This window comes from Nematolebias whitei, chromosome 18 (genome assembly GCF_014905685.2).
Source record: "Nematolebias whitei isolate Nwh7 chromosome 18, NemWhi1, whole genome shotgun sequence".
Classification (NCBI taxonomy): domain Eukaryota; kingdom Metazoa; phylum Chordata; class Actinopteri; order Cyprinodontiformes; family Rivulidae; genus Nematolebias; species Nematolebias whitei.
In genome coordinates, this window is record NC_056515.1 from 4,498,443 (window position 1) to 4,515,078 (window position 16,636).

The 16,636-nt window shown below is 41.2% G+C and overlaps 1 protein-coding gene across 1 annotated transcript in view; it reads right to left on the reverse strand.

Moving 5' to 3' along the window:
* The window catches only part of fcho2 (FCH and mu domain containing endocytic adaptor 2), a gene marked incomplete at its 5' end in the record, with an annotated part of 149,371 nt that overhangs the window by 20,086 nt on the left and 112,649 nt on the right, over positions 1-16,636 (reverse strand). The window contains 3 exon segments of the mRNA XM_037692381.1: positions 2,247-2,358; positions 12,531-12,660; positions 13,531-13,646. Of these exon segments, the coding sequence (XP_037548309.1) occupies positions 2,247-2,358; positions 12,531-12,660; positions 13,531-13,646 (358 nt within the window).

Below are 16,636 nucleotides of genomic sequence, written 5' to 3' on the forward strand. Positions count from 1 at the left end.
CGTACAGATTTTACACCAGCATGTGGGGATGTACAGATGTTACACCAACATGTGGAGACGTACAGATATTACGCCAACATGTGGGAACGTACAGATGTTACACCAGCATGTGGGAACGTACAGATGTAACACCAGCATGTGGGGAAGTTCAGATTTTACATCGACATGTGGGAACATACAGATGTTACACCAGCATGTGGGAACGTAAAGATGTTACACCAGCAAGTGGGGACGTACAGATGTTACATCAGCATGTAGGGATGTACAGATGTTACACCAACATGTGGAGACGTACAGATGTTACACAAACATGTGGAGACGTACAGATGTCACACCAGCATGTGGGGATGTACAGATGTTACACCAGCATCTGGGGATGTACAGATGTTACACCAGCATGTGGGGATGTACAGAAGATACACCAGCATGTGGGGATCTAGAGATGTTACACTAAGATGTGAGGACGTAAAAAAGTCACAGCAGCATGTTGGGGACGTACAGATGTTACACCAACACGTGGGGATGTACAGCTGTTACATTATTATGTGGGGATGTACAGATGTTACACCAGCATCTTGGGGACGTACAGATGTGATACCAACATTTGGGGACGTACAAATGTTACACCAGCACGTGGAGACGTACAGATGTTACACCAACACGTGGGGAGGTACAGATGTTCCATCAGCATGTGGGGTCGTACATATGTTACACCAGCATGTGGAGACATACAGATGTTACACCGGCATTTGGGGACGAACAGATGTTACATCAACATGTGGGAATGTACAGATGTTTCATCAAAATGTGGGGACGTACAGATGTTACACCAATGTTGTTGATTCAAGTAGTTCTTACTTTGCTGTTTTATGCTCAAGAATCAGAATCAACTTTATTGTCATTGCACAGTTAAGCACAATGAAAATATATTCCAGTGCAGCTACAACAAGGGTAGCCGGACGTGCACGGAGGCTGCAGCTTCATTGTGAAGCGCTGCCCTTATTGCTTAGATAGACATAAGACATTTTGTAGGGGGGGGAGGCCGACAAAGGCGGTGAGACTGTCCGTGAACGCTGCCAGAAAGTTCCACAGTCCTGATAAAGATGGCACCGTTAAATATTCCTTTTAAAAAACAAGTTAAGTTTCAACGAGTTATTTGAGGCTTTAGGACAAGGGTCATGTTACACTGTGATTGCCAGTGTCACAGACTAACAGCAATCTGGGAGGGTGTGTAGGCGGGACTGTTGTATCGATGGTACAGTCCCCTGTCTCGAGAGGGCAGGCATCCAAAAAATACAATATGGTGACGTCTATAAAAACAGACATTTTGACTTCAGTTTTGAACAACTGGAGGAAGCAGAGATGCTTAGTCAATTGTTATCAATGTTGCTGGTCCTACCCCTCCTGAGACAGAACCCTGGTCCCATCTGTAAACACACAAACTATGTGTCTATGAACACCTTGACGGGGCCACACCCTGCTGACCTGGAACCAGCTGATCACGCATACTGACAACTCTGTTATTCATCTGATCTGATATTGTATTGAATGTAAATTGATACATAACCTTTCAACTCCTGAAGTTTCATTTAATTTCAACCTCTCTGTCTGGGTGATTGTTTTTTTTGTTGTTGTTGTTTTTGTCAGTAAGTGTTTTTCATCTACTGATCAACGAAGAAACAAGAAGATTAAACCCTTCTCTAAATTTGCTTGGTCTGAAGGTAAACCATAAGACTGACCTCCAGTTTTAAGTCAGTATGTAATATTTTGTATGTCCGCATGTGTCTGTGGTGTAATGTAGCTTGTAAGAAATGTCAGTCTATCACCAGATGAGGCCCTGGTCTTGGCCCACAATGGGTCTGAACCTTGCACCGAGTCTCTGCTGCATTGCTTATGAAATGTTCCATTTGCTAATCTCTGGAAAAATAAGCCTTTTGCACAGCAGCAATTTAACTGCAGTTAACCAATAAAAGACTGTATGTTTTCTCTGCCTCAGACTATAATCTGCCTTACATGGGTTATCCATCCTGAAAGAATGGTGTCAAGACTCGAGCAAAACATTCCACTAATGTACAGAGAGAGGGAGGTAAAGACCGAGGCCCTGTTTGGGTAGAAAATATGCTGTAAAAATCAATAAACTGCAGAACTCTGATAATGTAATTGAACTATAAATACAGGAGAATAATGTGCATGTGCGCAGGTCCATGCTGAGGCCTCTGAGCAGCAGCAGATCATGTGAGACTCACTTAGCGGGATCAGCTCCTTTGAAGTAAGCATTAACCGATTCTGTGAAGGCCACAGCAATGGGCAAAGCATCTTGGGATGCCAGAGTCACAGGGCTGGGACCGCGAGACGTTCCTGAGAATGAAAAAAGGCACAGAGTGAAGGGTCTGTTTGCTCAGCTGCACATGACATTTTCAGTCCAAAGAGTCTGAATTAGGAGGGATTGATTGCGAACACAGGTTATATAAACACTGCATTTTATCATGTCAGCTTTTCAATCACTGCAAGAAAGGACAATGTTATTAAAAGACAGAAACAAAAGTTTTAAAGCCAGTATCTCTCTGGGCTGGGACTGTTGACGACTACATGGTGAACAGCATTAATGTTTGCATTTGTTCTTCAGTTTGTTGTGTGACACACAGAGGCCTTATACCTTGGATTACACTCTAAAATTACAAACACTAACCTGAGGTTTTACGACACCAGAGACAACTCCGTATATTTTTAGAAAATGTTTGTCACACCAATGTTTTTGTACTTGTTCATAATTCAACTAACATGACTGCAAACCTCTGCAGCTCACATGATTCCTGCAAACTATCAAAACATTTTAGAGGTGGGGAACCCTCGGCCTTCTGCGCCTTCAGAGAAGGCCTAAGAATAATGCACATATGAAATGTTGCATTGAAATTTTTATTTTGTATAAAATATATATTTTCAATAGGCAGCACGGTGGCGCAACTGGTAGAGCTGCTGCCTCTCAGCGAGCAGGTCCTTGGTTCAAACCCCGGTCCGGGGGCCTTTCTGGGTGGAGTTTGCATGTTCTCTCCGTGCATGTGTGGGTTTTCTCCGGGTACTCCGGTTTCCTCCCACAGACCAAAAACATGCATGTTAGGCTGATTAGTAACTCTAAATTGTCCCTAGGTGTGAGTGAGAGAGTGAATGTTTGTTTGTCTCGTTTGTCTCTATGTGGCCCTGTGATGGACTTGCGACCCGTCCAGGGTGTACCCCGCCCCTTGCACAGTGATTGCTGGACATGGGCACCAGCGACCCCCGTGACCCAAAATGGAATAAACGGGTAAAGAAAATGGATGGATGGATGGATGGATATATTTTCAATGTAGTCCTCTTATTTTTTTGCTTACTTTCTCTTATTTTCTATAAACTACTTTGCAGTTGAACCCAACAATTTTCAGTCAGTCATCTGGACAGTTTTTTATTTTTTATTTTGTGCTGAAATGTTTCACCTTCCATCCAGAAGGCTTCATCAGTCAAGGAAACACACAAATCAAAACTGATTCTTCCCCCAACAGGTTACTCCAAAATGGAACAAACCAGTTATGTTGGTGCTAAGATGGTTGCTTTGGCACACCCCCTCCTCTGGTGCCGGCCCTCTCCATTGTCGACAGTCATGCCAAACAGACCATCTTAGCACCAACATAACTAGTTTGTGCCACTTTGGAGTCAGCTGTTGGGGGAAGAATCTGTTTTGTGTTGTGTGTTTCCTTGACTGATGAAGCCTTCTGCATGGAAGGTGAAATGTTTCAGCACAAAAAAAAAAAAAACTGTCCAGATGACATGACTGAAAATTGTTGGAGTGTATACCTGGATTATTGAGCATGGACTTTGTTAATTTGCAGTTGACTTTTTGTATTCATCAAAATATTGTTATCCAATCAAATTCTTTTAAATTTGCTTCTCCAGGCAGAAACAAGTTTGAAGGTTATTTGTCATTGATCAGGACTTTGTCTGCAGAGAAGTCCAAGGCCTGTCAAATTGTGCATGACGAGTTTGTTTAAAAAGACTGCCTCTCATTTTTTCCAAGATGGCGCCGGTGTGTAGGGCTGCCCGTCTCTCGCTCTCTGCTTGTATTTTATTTTTGTTACTTTTACAATGGTTTGTGCAGTGTGCCGAGTCATATTTTCAGTATGATCGTCGGGCACTTTTGGAGCTCCGTACATTTGCTGAAATTCCCGCAGAGTTTTTGAACAGCGGCCAGCACTCTCCTCCACCGGACCTATCTGAGATTCCTGCGTTCCTTCTGCGTGACCCTGGCCTTTCTCCATGGAGGAAACGTCGCAGACGTCGTGGGAAGCGTGCAGGGATTTTGGTGAAACTGAGGCAAAGTGTGGATTATTCTATCAGGACTCGCTCTGGATCTGATCATCTCCTCTCTGACCCGTGGTGCTCCCGGGGCCCGGCTGCTGGCCAGCTGCCCGCGCGCTCAGTCCATGGAAACACCTGGAGTTGTTTACCTGTGCGCCGCACCAGTAGACCAGGAGGAGCTGTTCTTCATAACCTGCGCCCGCTGACGCGCGCGTCTCCATCCACGGCTGTGCCTGTGTTGGACCACATCAGGATGTGTTTAATCAACGCAAGGTCTGTTTCCAACAAGACATTTATCCTCAATGACTTTTTAAATGATGAGGAGTTGGATTTTCTGTTCGTCACAGAATCTTGGATTTCTGATGGTGAGTCCAGCGCCTTGGCGGAACTACTACCTCCGGACTGTCTGTGTTTCAATGCCCCGCGGCCATCAGGTCGGCGCGGGGGGGATTATTAACAGTTTTTAAAGCAAACTTGGCTTGTAAACAGTTGTCCATCCCAGTGTCCCGCGCCAGCTTTGAGCTGAGCGTTTTTGAACTCGGACACTCTCCTACGGTTCTGTGCGCACTCGTCTACCGCCCACCTCGTTCTAAGGACTTCATAAATGAATTCTCTGACTTTTTGGCTGATATCACACAGAGATACACTCACTTTTTGCTTATTGGTGACTTTAATTTGCATGTGTGCTGTCAGGAGAAGCCCTTAGTGAAGGACTTTCTAGATTTATTGGACTCTTTTGGCTTAGCTCAGCAGGTGAGCGGCCCCACCCAGGAACATGGTCACACGCTGGACCTCGTTTTAACAAGCAATGTCTCTGTTTTTAATTTGAAAATCGGTGACAATGTTTTTTCAGATCACATGCCTGTATTGTTTGACTTCACCCCCCCTTGTCATACTGCTAAGACGTGCGTTCCTGCATGTACGCGTTCTATTAACCGTTTCACTGATGCTCGTTTTAATGAAGGTTTTAATTCTGAGAGGATCGAACAGCTCTCGGTGTCTCTTACCACTGAGGAGCTAACCTCTCAATTCAACTCTGCCTGTTTAGATGTTCTGGACCGTGTTGCTCCCCTTAAGACCAGAAAAACGAAACTTAAATCAGAGCCTTGGCTGAATGACGTCACGCGAGCCGTTAGGCGGCAGTGTCGAAGAGCTGAACGAAGGCGGAGGAAGGACAGGCTGCAGGTTTCTTTTCAAATGTTAAGGGAGAGTTGGCGTCACTATCAGAAAACCGTTAAAGCTGCCAAATGTAAATTCTTCTCTGATTTAATTGTCTCCAACTCCCACAACCCCCGAGTTCTTTTCTCCACCCTGAGCTCAGTTCTACACCTCAGTGAGCCTTCACCTCTGGAAGCCTCAACTGAGCTGTGTGAAAACTTCCTCCATTTCTTTTTAGAAAAAGTGGCAAACACCCGGGCACTCATTTCTCCGCCATCTCATGATCTGTCCATCCCATCTCAGTGCGTGGCTGTGTTTGGCCACTTTGAGCCCATCTCTCTGTCCTCTCTGGAGCAGGTAATGTGCAGCATGAAGCCATCTGGTTCCCCCTTTGATGTGGTCCCCCCTCGACTGCTAAAGGAAGTTTTTCCTACCCTGGGTCCTTTTATTCTCGCTATTCTGAATAGCAGTTTATCCTCAGGTGTGGTGCCAAAGACTTTTAAACATGCTGCTGTCCAGCCCCTCCTGAAAAAACCTAACCTTGACCCCTCAGTCATGTCCAACTTCCGGCCTGTCTCCAGACTCCCATTCACCTCTAAACTACTGGAAAAAATTGTGGAGTCTCAGTTGAAACAGTTTTTGGGGGATCACGCTATCCTTGAGTTATTCCAATCTGGCTTCAAATCTCTCCATAGCACTGAAACTGCTCTACTGAAGGTTTTTAACGACATTTTCATATCCACAGACGCAGATGATTCTGTGCTGCTTGTCCTATTGGACCTTACATCTGCTTTTGACACCATCAACCACAAGATCCTCATTTCTAGACTGGAGCAGTGGGTGGGCATCACAGGGTCAGCCCTTAAATGGTTTGGGTCCTACCTCTCTGACAGAACCTTCTGTGTCAATATCAAAGATTTTAGTTCGGCATCGACAGCGCTCCAGTGGGGGGTACCGCAGGGGTCCATCCTCGGTCCCCTTCTCTTTTCTTTATACCTGCTGCCACTAGGTGCTATCTTCCGCAAACACGACATACCCTTTCATTTCTACGCCGATGATTGCCAAATTTACTTCCCCCTGAGGCACAGAGGCACACGCTCTATTCAGCCTCTTTTTGACTGCCTGGCTGACATCTGGGACTGGATGGCTTTAAACTTCTTAAGCTTCAATGAGAAGAAGTCTGAGGTCATGCTGTTCCATCCCAGTGGCTCACTCATGAACCATGACATTGACCTTTTCTCTCTAGCCCCGCTAGAGAAACAAAAGGTCACTAATCTGGGGGTGATAATGGACCCGTCCTTAAAACTCAACAGTCACGTAAACATGATGGTCAAATCCTGTTTTTTTCAGCTGAGACGGCTGTCTAAGCTGAAGCCTATACTCTCCAAAAAGAACCTTGAGACTGATCCACGCCTTTATAACATCTAGGCTTGATTACTGCAATTCACTTCTGTTTGGAATCAGTCAGTCCTCCATTGCTCGTCTACAACTGGTCCAAAATGCTGCAGCCCGATTTTTAACTGGTACAGGCTATAGAGAGCACATCACGCCAGTTTTGGCCTCCCTGCACTGGCTACCCATTCACCTTCGGATCCATTTCAAAATTCTCATGTATGTTTTTAAATCACTGAACAGTTCCGCCCCATCCTATCTCACTGATCTTCTGCAGCCATATGTCCCACCGCGCTCTCTGAGGTCAGCAGACCAGATGCTTCTCTCAGTCCCAGAAACCCGTCGTAAGCTCAGAGGTGACAGGGCTTTCTCTGTCGCAGGTCCACGACTGTGGAATGAGTTGCCACTGAGTGTCCGGCAGGCTCCCACACTCTCAGTCTTTAAGTCTCGCTTGAAGACCCACTTCTATTCACTTGCCTTTAACACGGTGTGAATTGTTTTGGTCCGGTCTGTTCTCTACTCTGTTGGCCATTTTAGTTAGCTTCTGCTGCTATTTGTATCTGTATTTCTATTTTATGTTTTCCTGTCTGCTGTGCATGTTTGTGTTCTTTTGTACAGCACTTTGGTTGGCCTTGTTGCTGTTTTAAGTGCTATATAAATAAATTGGTATGGTATGGTATGGTCAGTTGGCCTGGGAACGCCTTGGGGTCCCCTCAGAAGAGCTGGCAGAGGTGGCTGTGGAAAGAGATGTCTGGACCTCCCTGCTCAAGCTGCTCCCGCGACCTGACTTCGGAACAAGTGGAAGATAATGGATGGATGGATGGATGGATGGATGGATGGATGGATGGATGGATGGAGTTTTTTTAGTAACTGACATGAAAATGAAACGACAGAACTGTTGATGGGGCTCTGAGCCTTTGAGAAGGCCCTGCAGGCAGTTCTTGAATATTTGTGGCGCATTCAAATGCAACATGTAAATTCAAGAATCCTCACTGAAATTGCTGCTGCTTTAAAAATGGTTAGAATATCACATGTAGTTTTATTTAATCAATTTTAAATATTACATTTGCATTTTAGTTTCATTACATGATAACATTTTACTGAAACAGTAAGTTTTGTGGGTTACTGTTAAATTTCAGTGTGGATTATTGAAATGCCATGTTGGATCTGAACATAACATTAAGCTGTAGGGGTTGCTGGGTAATCTTGGGACAGAAAAGAACATTGTTGTTTTCAGGTAAAGTGTTCAGGTGTGCTGTCTCTGTTGTTTTTTCTGTTTAGTGTTGGCTGGCATTTACATTCATGTTTTTGTTAGTGATTGTAAAACATGACATCATACATCAGATGTACAGTATCTTAATGTATAAAAAATGGGAAAGCACTTTGTGTTCAGTTTCTGGATGATGAAACTGAGTAGTGATGTAATCAGCCTGCGCCTGCGGCACGTTTGGCTGCTACACCTGCAGGCCTAGCCCTCATAGTCACAGTTCACCGCTGCATTTCAGAGACATCCTCACAGACGCCAATCACCAACTAGTCCCCAGTCACTGCCCAGTAAGGTACTGGCTTTTGGGAGGATTTGGCAACCTATGAAACTAAATTGTGACTGATTGGAGACGTAAAAAAACTAAATTAACTGAAATCAAATTGAGACATAATTAAGATGTTTTTTGACTGAATTGTGACAGAAAAACTTGCACATTATTTGCAGCAGTCACATTTAAATGCCTACAAAAACTACTGTAGGTGCTAATTCAGTGCCATACCAAGAGAAAATTGGCATTTTTTCTATGAATTGTGTCTCCAACTAACCACAACCCAGTGAGAAACTGGTTTAAGGTGCAACAGTTGCTTTAATTAAAATATGATTAAATATTAGAGGAATCTCAGCATATCAAATCTACAAAAAGCAGAAAAATAGCCATAACTATTATTTAAATAAATATTTCATGTTAGAGCTGATGCTGACAAATAGTCTGAATGTGTAGAACTAAAAAGCACACAAGAAAGCACAGCAACAACCACAAAGCAACACATGTAGTGATCCATTTATACAACAGTCTGCGGTTAGTTTTTCTGCCAAATGCAGAGGAGGTCCTGTAGAGCGAACTTCATACCTGCAGGTGTTTCACAGCACTTCTCAAAGGTTGGCAGCTTGGCTATAAACACATCATCCTCTTTACGCCACATTAAAGGCAGACAGAGGGACGGAAGACGTACAGAAAGCCACAGAGCACAATGGGAGGAGAGATGATGCTGAACATGTTTGTAGATGAGTTACAATAACTGCACTTCTGATGAGAGGAACAACAGTACCCAAAACTAACAAACAGCCCTGAACAAAAGACTTTCTCTGATTCACTTCATAAATATTTGTATTAAAGGGGCCAGACTTTCCTCTGTTTCTTCAATGGATTTTAATCAGTAGCTCTTTGGACTTTCTGAAGGTTTTCTTTAGACTTTGGCTGCTAATTTAATCAGTTTCAGTTCTTGTAGGTGACCATTAAATGAGGAATGCTCATTGTTTGTTTATTAGACCAATCAACAAAGACTTGAGAAACATTTAGAGAAAAATGCATCAAAATGCAAACAATATACCAGTGTACAAATAATAAAAAAAACTTAGCTAGTGACAAACTTTAAACTGATGCACTTTGTTTAAGATGCATGACCAGAAAGTTTTGGTTGCATTCATTTAAAAAAATGTCAAAGATAACAGTTTGACAATTCTTGCATCAGTGAGGTGCCTATCCTAAAAGAAAATGCATCTTTCAGGTCTCTATTTAAGTTAAGTTTTTAATTAAGATCATTTTAAGATAAGAAATGATAGAGTTATAAACATTCTGGTTAAACCTTGAAATTAATTTCATGTGAAATCTCAAGCAATTATTGCAAGATGTCAAGACGGATGAGTTTTGATTGACTTTCAGCTACTAATACATCAAATTTTAGCTTTATATCCACAAAACTAACAAATATATAGCTGTTTTTGCAGCCTATTGTTGATTAGCTGTGACAGCTAGCTAGTCTAAAAGTTAATCAGTCTTTGATGTAAATCCAATTATTAATATCTAAAAGTTTCATTAACAGGCAAAAAGAAGTGACTCCAACTGTAATGGCCAAGTTTAATATAAAAGTCTTGAATAATGAGCAGCACATGGAGTAAGTGTAGTAAATGACTATTGTCATTATTGTTTTTAAGGTCAGTTAAATGTGGCAGTCATCTTTAATTTGGTTGGTCTAAATATTCATTAAATGTAGAGGTTCATCCAATGATTGTTTCTTGAAAGTTTCAATAAAATCAGTGCTGCAGTTCACAAGATACTTTGCAAACAGACTAAATTAAGTCCAAATAGTTCTTAGAAAAAGCTCAGAGTACATGAACTGGGGCTCAATCTCAGCAACTAGCACATCTATTCCCCGCTCAGTATTGGTCAGATTTACTCAGTTATAGCCAGTTTTGTGTTTTAAGGTCATCTGTCTGTGGAAGCCAATTTGAATAGGGTTGACTCAAAGTTATTTGGTTGTAGATGGCCATCCAGTGATTACTTTCTGAAAGGTTCATTATAATTAGACCAGTGCTTCTTGATATTATTTGGTAACAGGCAGACACACAAAACACACAGAGACACAGGCAAAGCAATGATGTCTGCCTTTACTTTTCAGTGGCGGGTGATAAAAAGCAGCCAGTGTTGAAAGAAAACCTCTGAAGGACAATCAGAAAGTCTGAAGAACTGTTGATCAAAACACTAAAACACTGCAGGAAAGCCTGGCTGATTGGAAGAAAAATGTATATGATGGGGGAAGGTATGTAAAGGTCATGGATGTTTTCACTGACTAATGTTAAATTAATATAGAACCATGTGTGTGAAGTCAAGAGTGTGTTTCTGTCGACTCAGAGAGGAGTCTGATAACTGACAACTTCTGATGCCTTCAACAACTGTGAGCTGAAGCAGAGGTCGTCTTGACCCCTCCTCTGTCTGATAACAGATATTTAAGTTTTTCCTAACTCTTTGTCTGTGGGAGACCTTTGACCGGAGCTACATGTAACATCTTGTACATCTGTGTGTTAACTCTGCCCCCAAACTACGTTGAAAACTCTTAGATTCTTCTGTGTGGCTTATTTTACTACCTAGAAAAAGTAGTAAAGTAGTATTATACTACTTTTCTTTGTGTGGGTGAAAATGTTGTGCAAATGTTGAAGATGGCACAAACAGAATTTGTGAAAATACAAAATTGGTTTCAACTAAACAAATTATCTTTAAATGTAGATAAAACAAATTATATGATTTTTAGTAACAACAAGAAAGTGCTTGATACTCCATTTAGAGTCGATGGAATTGAAATTAATAGAGTCAATGAGGTGAAATTTCTGGGTGTCATCATTGATGAAAAACTAACATGGAGATCTCACGTAAAAACCTTAAGAACTAAAATAGCTAAATCGATTGCAGTAATGTACAAAGTTAGAGAGTTATTCAATGATAAAGCAATGTTTCTATTGTATAATGCCATTATTGTTCCACATTTAATTTACTGTATTGAAGTCTGGGGTAAAGCATGTAAAACAATTACAAATCCTATTTTTATTTTACAGAAAAGAGCCATAAGAATTATTACCAGAAAAGATTATAACCATCTGTCAAATATATTGTTTCATCAGCTAAAGATATTAAAATTTTATGACTTGGTTGATTACAATATCTTACTGTTTATGTATGGGGCCAACAAAAACATACTAGCTACTAACATTCAAGGGAAATTTGTTAAAAGAGAAAGTAATTATTATCTTAAGGGGATGGAGATGTTTGTGAAGCCGTGGTGTCGCACCAGTCTGAAGATGTGATCCACTAGATCTCAGGGTATTAGATTGTGGAATGATCTGGAGGTTGATATTAAAAATGCCAAAACTATGTACATATTCAAGAAGATGATAAAAATTTGTTTGTTTTTTTAAATATTAAGTATAATGTGAGTTCATAAAAATTGTTTACAGTTGATCTTATATTTTAGCTGTTTTTTTTATTATTTATCTTTTTATTTTTTTATTAATTCATCTTGCTTTTGTATAGTAATTTTGTTTGGAATATATTTTGGGGACAAGAGGCAGATATAAGAATTCATTCTTCTTCTGCTGCCTTTCATTTTATTTCTGTGATTGTATATCTTTTTTCTTTTCTTTAAATTGTATTATATTTGTTGTTTGGATGAAATGAAATGAATAAATAAAACATACGTACATACATACATATTTGATGAATGAGCTGATGATAATAAAATTATCCAACAATATATAAAAAATTGATAATCGATTAAATTTTTTGTACAATACTGTACATAACACTACACAACACTGGTACAAAAAAAGAGATGAAGTCTCTTTAGGAAACGTTCTTAGAGAGTGAGACTCACTTTGATTTAGAAGAGAAGGGGAGAAGGTGAGGAGCTCTCGCTCCAAGAAGGAGAGAGAGGAAACAAAGGGGTGTTCAGCTCCTGTAAGGAGAGGAATGAAGGAAAGATGGGGGGGTGTTAGTAGGGAGTTGAAAGTCCAGCAGGTTATGGGTGCAGAAACAAAGATATGTGACAGGTTGAGGAAGAGAAAGAAATTGAAGGGAATACTTCTTTCATTCAAACAGCAACAGTTTTCTTACCAACTGTAGGAGTGTTGCCGGCACTAAGTGAGGCGTTGGAAGACAGAGAGGAAGAACTCTCAGCCCGGGCAAGAGGAGCAGTTGGAGGAGGGCTGGCATTTGAGGATATGGATGAGCTGAACAGTCGTCCCTGAGTTAAGAGATTCAAACAGAACAAAATTAAACTGAAGTGTCACCATCATGTCAGGATGACACATACTGAAGGTAACCACACGCCACAAAGATCTTCAAAAATCAATTTGACAGAAAAACATTTAAATGGACTGTACCTATACAGCGCCTTTCTATCTTATTTCAAGATACTCAAAGTGCTTTACACCACAATCTGTGCCTCATGTACCCGTTCATACAGCTCTATACTAGATCTCTACAAAGCTACGTGAACAAATCATTCTAAAGAGACTAATCAGTGATTTAGATCACATTCATACACTGATGGGACACACATCAGAGGCTATGAGGGGTTCAGTGTATTACCCAGGGACACTTCACGACAAGTGACTGCTGGTGGATTCAAACCCCCAACTCTCTCATTGGAGGACGACTGCTCTAACCACTCAGCCACAGCCGCCCCCAAATTTAACATTTTTTTAAAAGAAATTGCGTTATACAAATTTAAGAATGAAAACAAAAAGTCTGTAAAACACTTAACCAGTTTAAGTTGTTGCCATTTTTTAAAGTTTCTTAAAGACAAACAGTCTCATTGGGCTGCAACTGTTGGCGACAACCGCATTCGTGAGGCAGTTTCCAAAAAGTTTTGAAGGGTTTGCATAGGTTCTGAATTTCCCTGCATGAATAGAAGGGCCTTGCTTTTGTGTTACAGGAATATTACAATCATATTTTTAGCTTGTGTTACCATCACTAAGTAGGCGGCAAGATGCTCGAACTTAAAATGCATCGTCTTTAAATATAATCCAAAGGAAAATCTCAGGATTTCCTACTCTATTTGTCGTGTCCACAACCATCCCATTATTTGATTCAGCATGATGCAATCACTCACCATTTCATTGATCCCTGTGAGTTTTCCAGCAGGGATCTTGGGCCTGGAAGAGGGTCGTGGTGGAGGAGCGAGGGCTCCAGCTGTCAGAGGGGTCGTAGGCCGATTTGGAACAGGCACTACATAAGAAAGAGATGTGGGTCCTTCTGGTTACTGATGGTTAAAAGTCACAGAAAATGAAGTATGACCAAGCAGGGGCTATAAAAGTGGACGCAGAGCCTTCATGCATCATTGCAAAACCACAAAAACAAAACATTCAATGTTAAAATCATGAGACAAAATCAAATCACACACATTCCTAAGTAAAACTTAAAAGTCATACACAAAACAAAAGATACGGTAAATTAGAGTACCGGTAGATAAACAAGCATTAGTCAAACAATTTAAAGAAAAATAAAAGTTCAAAATAATTGGATACAGTTTTTATTATAAATTTAAAATTTAAAAAAAGTAAAATTAGAGCATACAGTTACATGAAAAACGAACATAAAATATATAACGTAACTCCACACTCTGTGTAAAACGTCACTAAAGCCATTATTCTTGTTACCATTGTGCATTTTGTTTGATGGAGCTGCAGCCGTGGCCCTATCAGAGAAGACATCAGAGAAACTGAGGCTGCCGTCCTCTCTGTGGTGTGCTTCTGCAGAGTCATCGGACAGGAAGCGACTCGACCTGCCGGCGCCTGCCCGCACCCTCTGGAGCTCCGTCACAGAGAGGCCATGACGGCACGATGGTGTCACGGTATCACTGAAGGCAATCCACTGGTTCTGTGACCAGGCAAAAGAGGAGAAACCATCTCCACTCTTTGGAGGGCTGACAGCAGCGGGACTACTGGCGGGCTCAGAGGGCTGGGTGAGGGGGGCGCTCTGGGCCCTGGACAGAGTGGGCTTGAGGACTTGGAAAGGGGTTTCTGGTGAATCCCAAGGAGAGGATGTAGATGAGGAGAAGGAGGAGACATCCTTGGATTTTTGGCACTCTGCCAAAGGAGTAGAGCGATGCTTTGGTAGCACGGTGTCAACTGAAGGAGGGAACGTGATCGACAAAGGCAATAAAACATAAATAAATACAGAACAGAAAAGACACCGTCAGTTTTCAGGTATTTAGTACATTTTGTGCAACACCAATTCATTATCACTCTGCCAAAGGTCAAGAGCTATGGCTGTGTGTGGGTCTGTTTGTCTGCACGTTCGCAACATTTTTCATGTAACACTGGATATATTTTGAAAAAAGGCTCAGAAATGAGCTTTGGATGTACATCTGTAACAGATTAACTTTTGAAAGCAATCTAACGTATGCCTGCATCAGCTAACCCACCTAGAAAACATAGAAATGGCCACAATTCCACAGATATTGAGAAAAAACTAAATATGATAATAACAGACTCATCCACAACATACACTCCAACCATGACATCTGAAAATTACAGGAGAACAAGATATTACCATTTTCAAAATTTGACCAAAATATGATGCTCTTATTTTAAAGCTCTGGCATGAAAGACAGTGGCTGATGTGCATCCCTTTAAGAAAAGCAAGACTTTTGATTGATCAAGTTAAGTCAAATTTATATCAAAAGCACATTTCAAAACAACAGGTCGTTACCAAAGTGCTAACCAATAAAAGATAAAGGCACAGATTAAAATAAAAAACAATACAACAAATGACTTTAAAAGCATCAGAAGAAAATAAACATAGAACAATAAAATACTAAAACAACTCTCACTGGGTTAAAAGTCAGTGAAAACAGATGTGGGTTTGAAACAGATCTGAAAACAGAAAGTGAATACACCTGTCTGATGTCAGGTGTCAGACTGCTCCAAAGTTTAGGAGCCTTGACTGTAAAATCCTGATCTCTGAGCTTCAACCTGATTTTTGCTACAACCAAAAGAAGCTGATAGTGCCTGAGAAGGAACATAAGGTTGAATTTCATTAGAGATTTGAAGGTGGAAGGCCATTTCAGCATTTATAGGTCAACAAGAGAATTTTAAAATCTATTTGGTGACCCACAGGGAGCCAGTGAAGGCAGGATAAAACCAGTGAAATATGCTCAAACCCACAAGATCTTGTTAAGGCTCAGTGGTTAGTACTGTCACCTCACAGCAAGAAGGTCCTGAGTTCAATCCCCGGTTGTTTCGAGGGTCTTTGTGGGTGGAGTTTGCATGTTCTTCTCGTGCTTGTGTGGGTTTTCTCCGGGTACTCCGGTTTCCTCCCACAGACCAAAAACATGCATGTTAGTCTGCCTTCAGGCTCAGGCATCCCTTGAAAAAGAGATCTGTGATCTCAGTGGGATTTGGCTGGTTAAATAAAAGTTAAATAAAAAATACAAGCTGAGCTGTGGCATTCTGGACAAGCTGGAGATGTGAAAGTGAGACCTGATCATCTCCAACATAAAGTGCATTACAGTAATCACGTCAGGTTGTAATGAAGGCATGGGCTATTTTCTCCAGGCCAGGTTTGGTCAACACTGACTTGAATTCAATTCAATTCAGTTCAGTTTATTTATATAGCGCCAAATCACAACAAAGTTGTCTCAGGGCACTTTACAGGAACATTCACATACAGGTCCTTCTCAAAAAATTAGCGTATTGTGATAAAGGTCATTATTTTCCATAATGTAATGATAAAAATGAAACTTTCATATATTTCAGATTCATTGCACACCAACTGAAATATTTCAGGTCTTTAATTGTTTTAATACTGATGATTATGGCATACAGCTCATGAAAACCCAAAATGCCTGTCCCAAAAAATTAGCATATTTCATCCCACCTGTCAGGATGGCACCATCTAGTGGGCCTTCCCCCTGTCTGTTCTCCCTTGTGTCTGAATTGATTGTTTTGATTATCGTCACCTGTGTCATGTCTTGGTTGTGTGTATATAAAGTCTGTCTGTCAGTTCTGTCATTGTCGGTTCGTCGTTGGGTATGTCCTGTCTTGTCCTGCTAATGATCGTGTTCTTGAGGCCATGTAAGTTTTGCTGCCATGTCAGCCCTTTTGATTTATTATTGTTATTATTAAAAGCATTTTTATTTTATACATTTGCCTCCTGAGTCCTGCCTGCGCAATTGGGTTCTTCTGTCTTGATCTGCCACGAAACAAAACCTGACA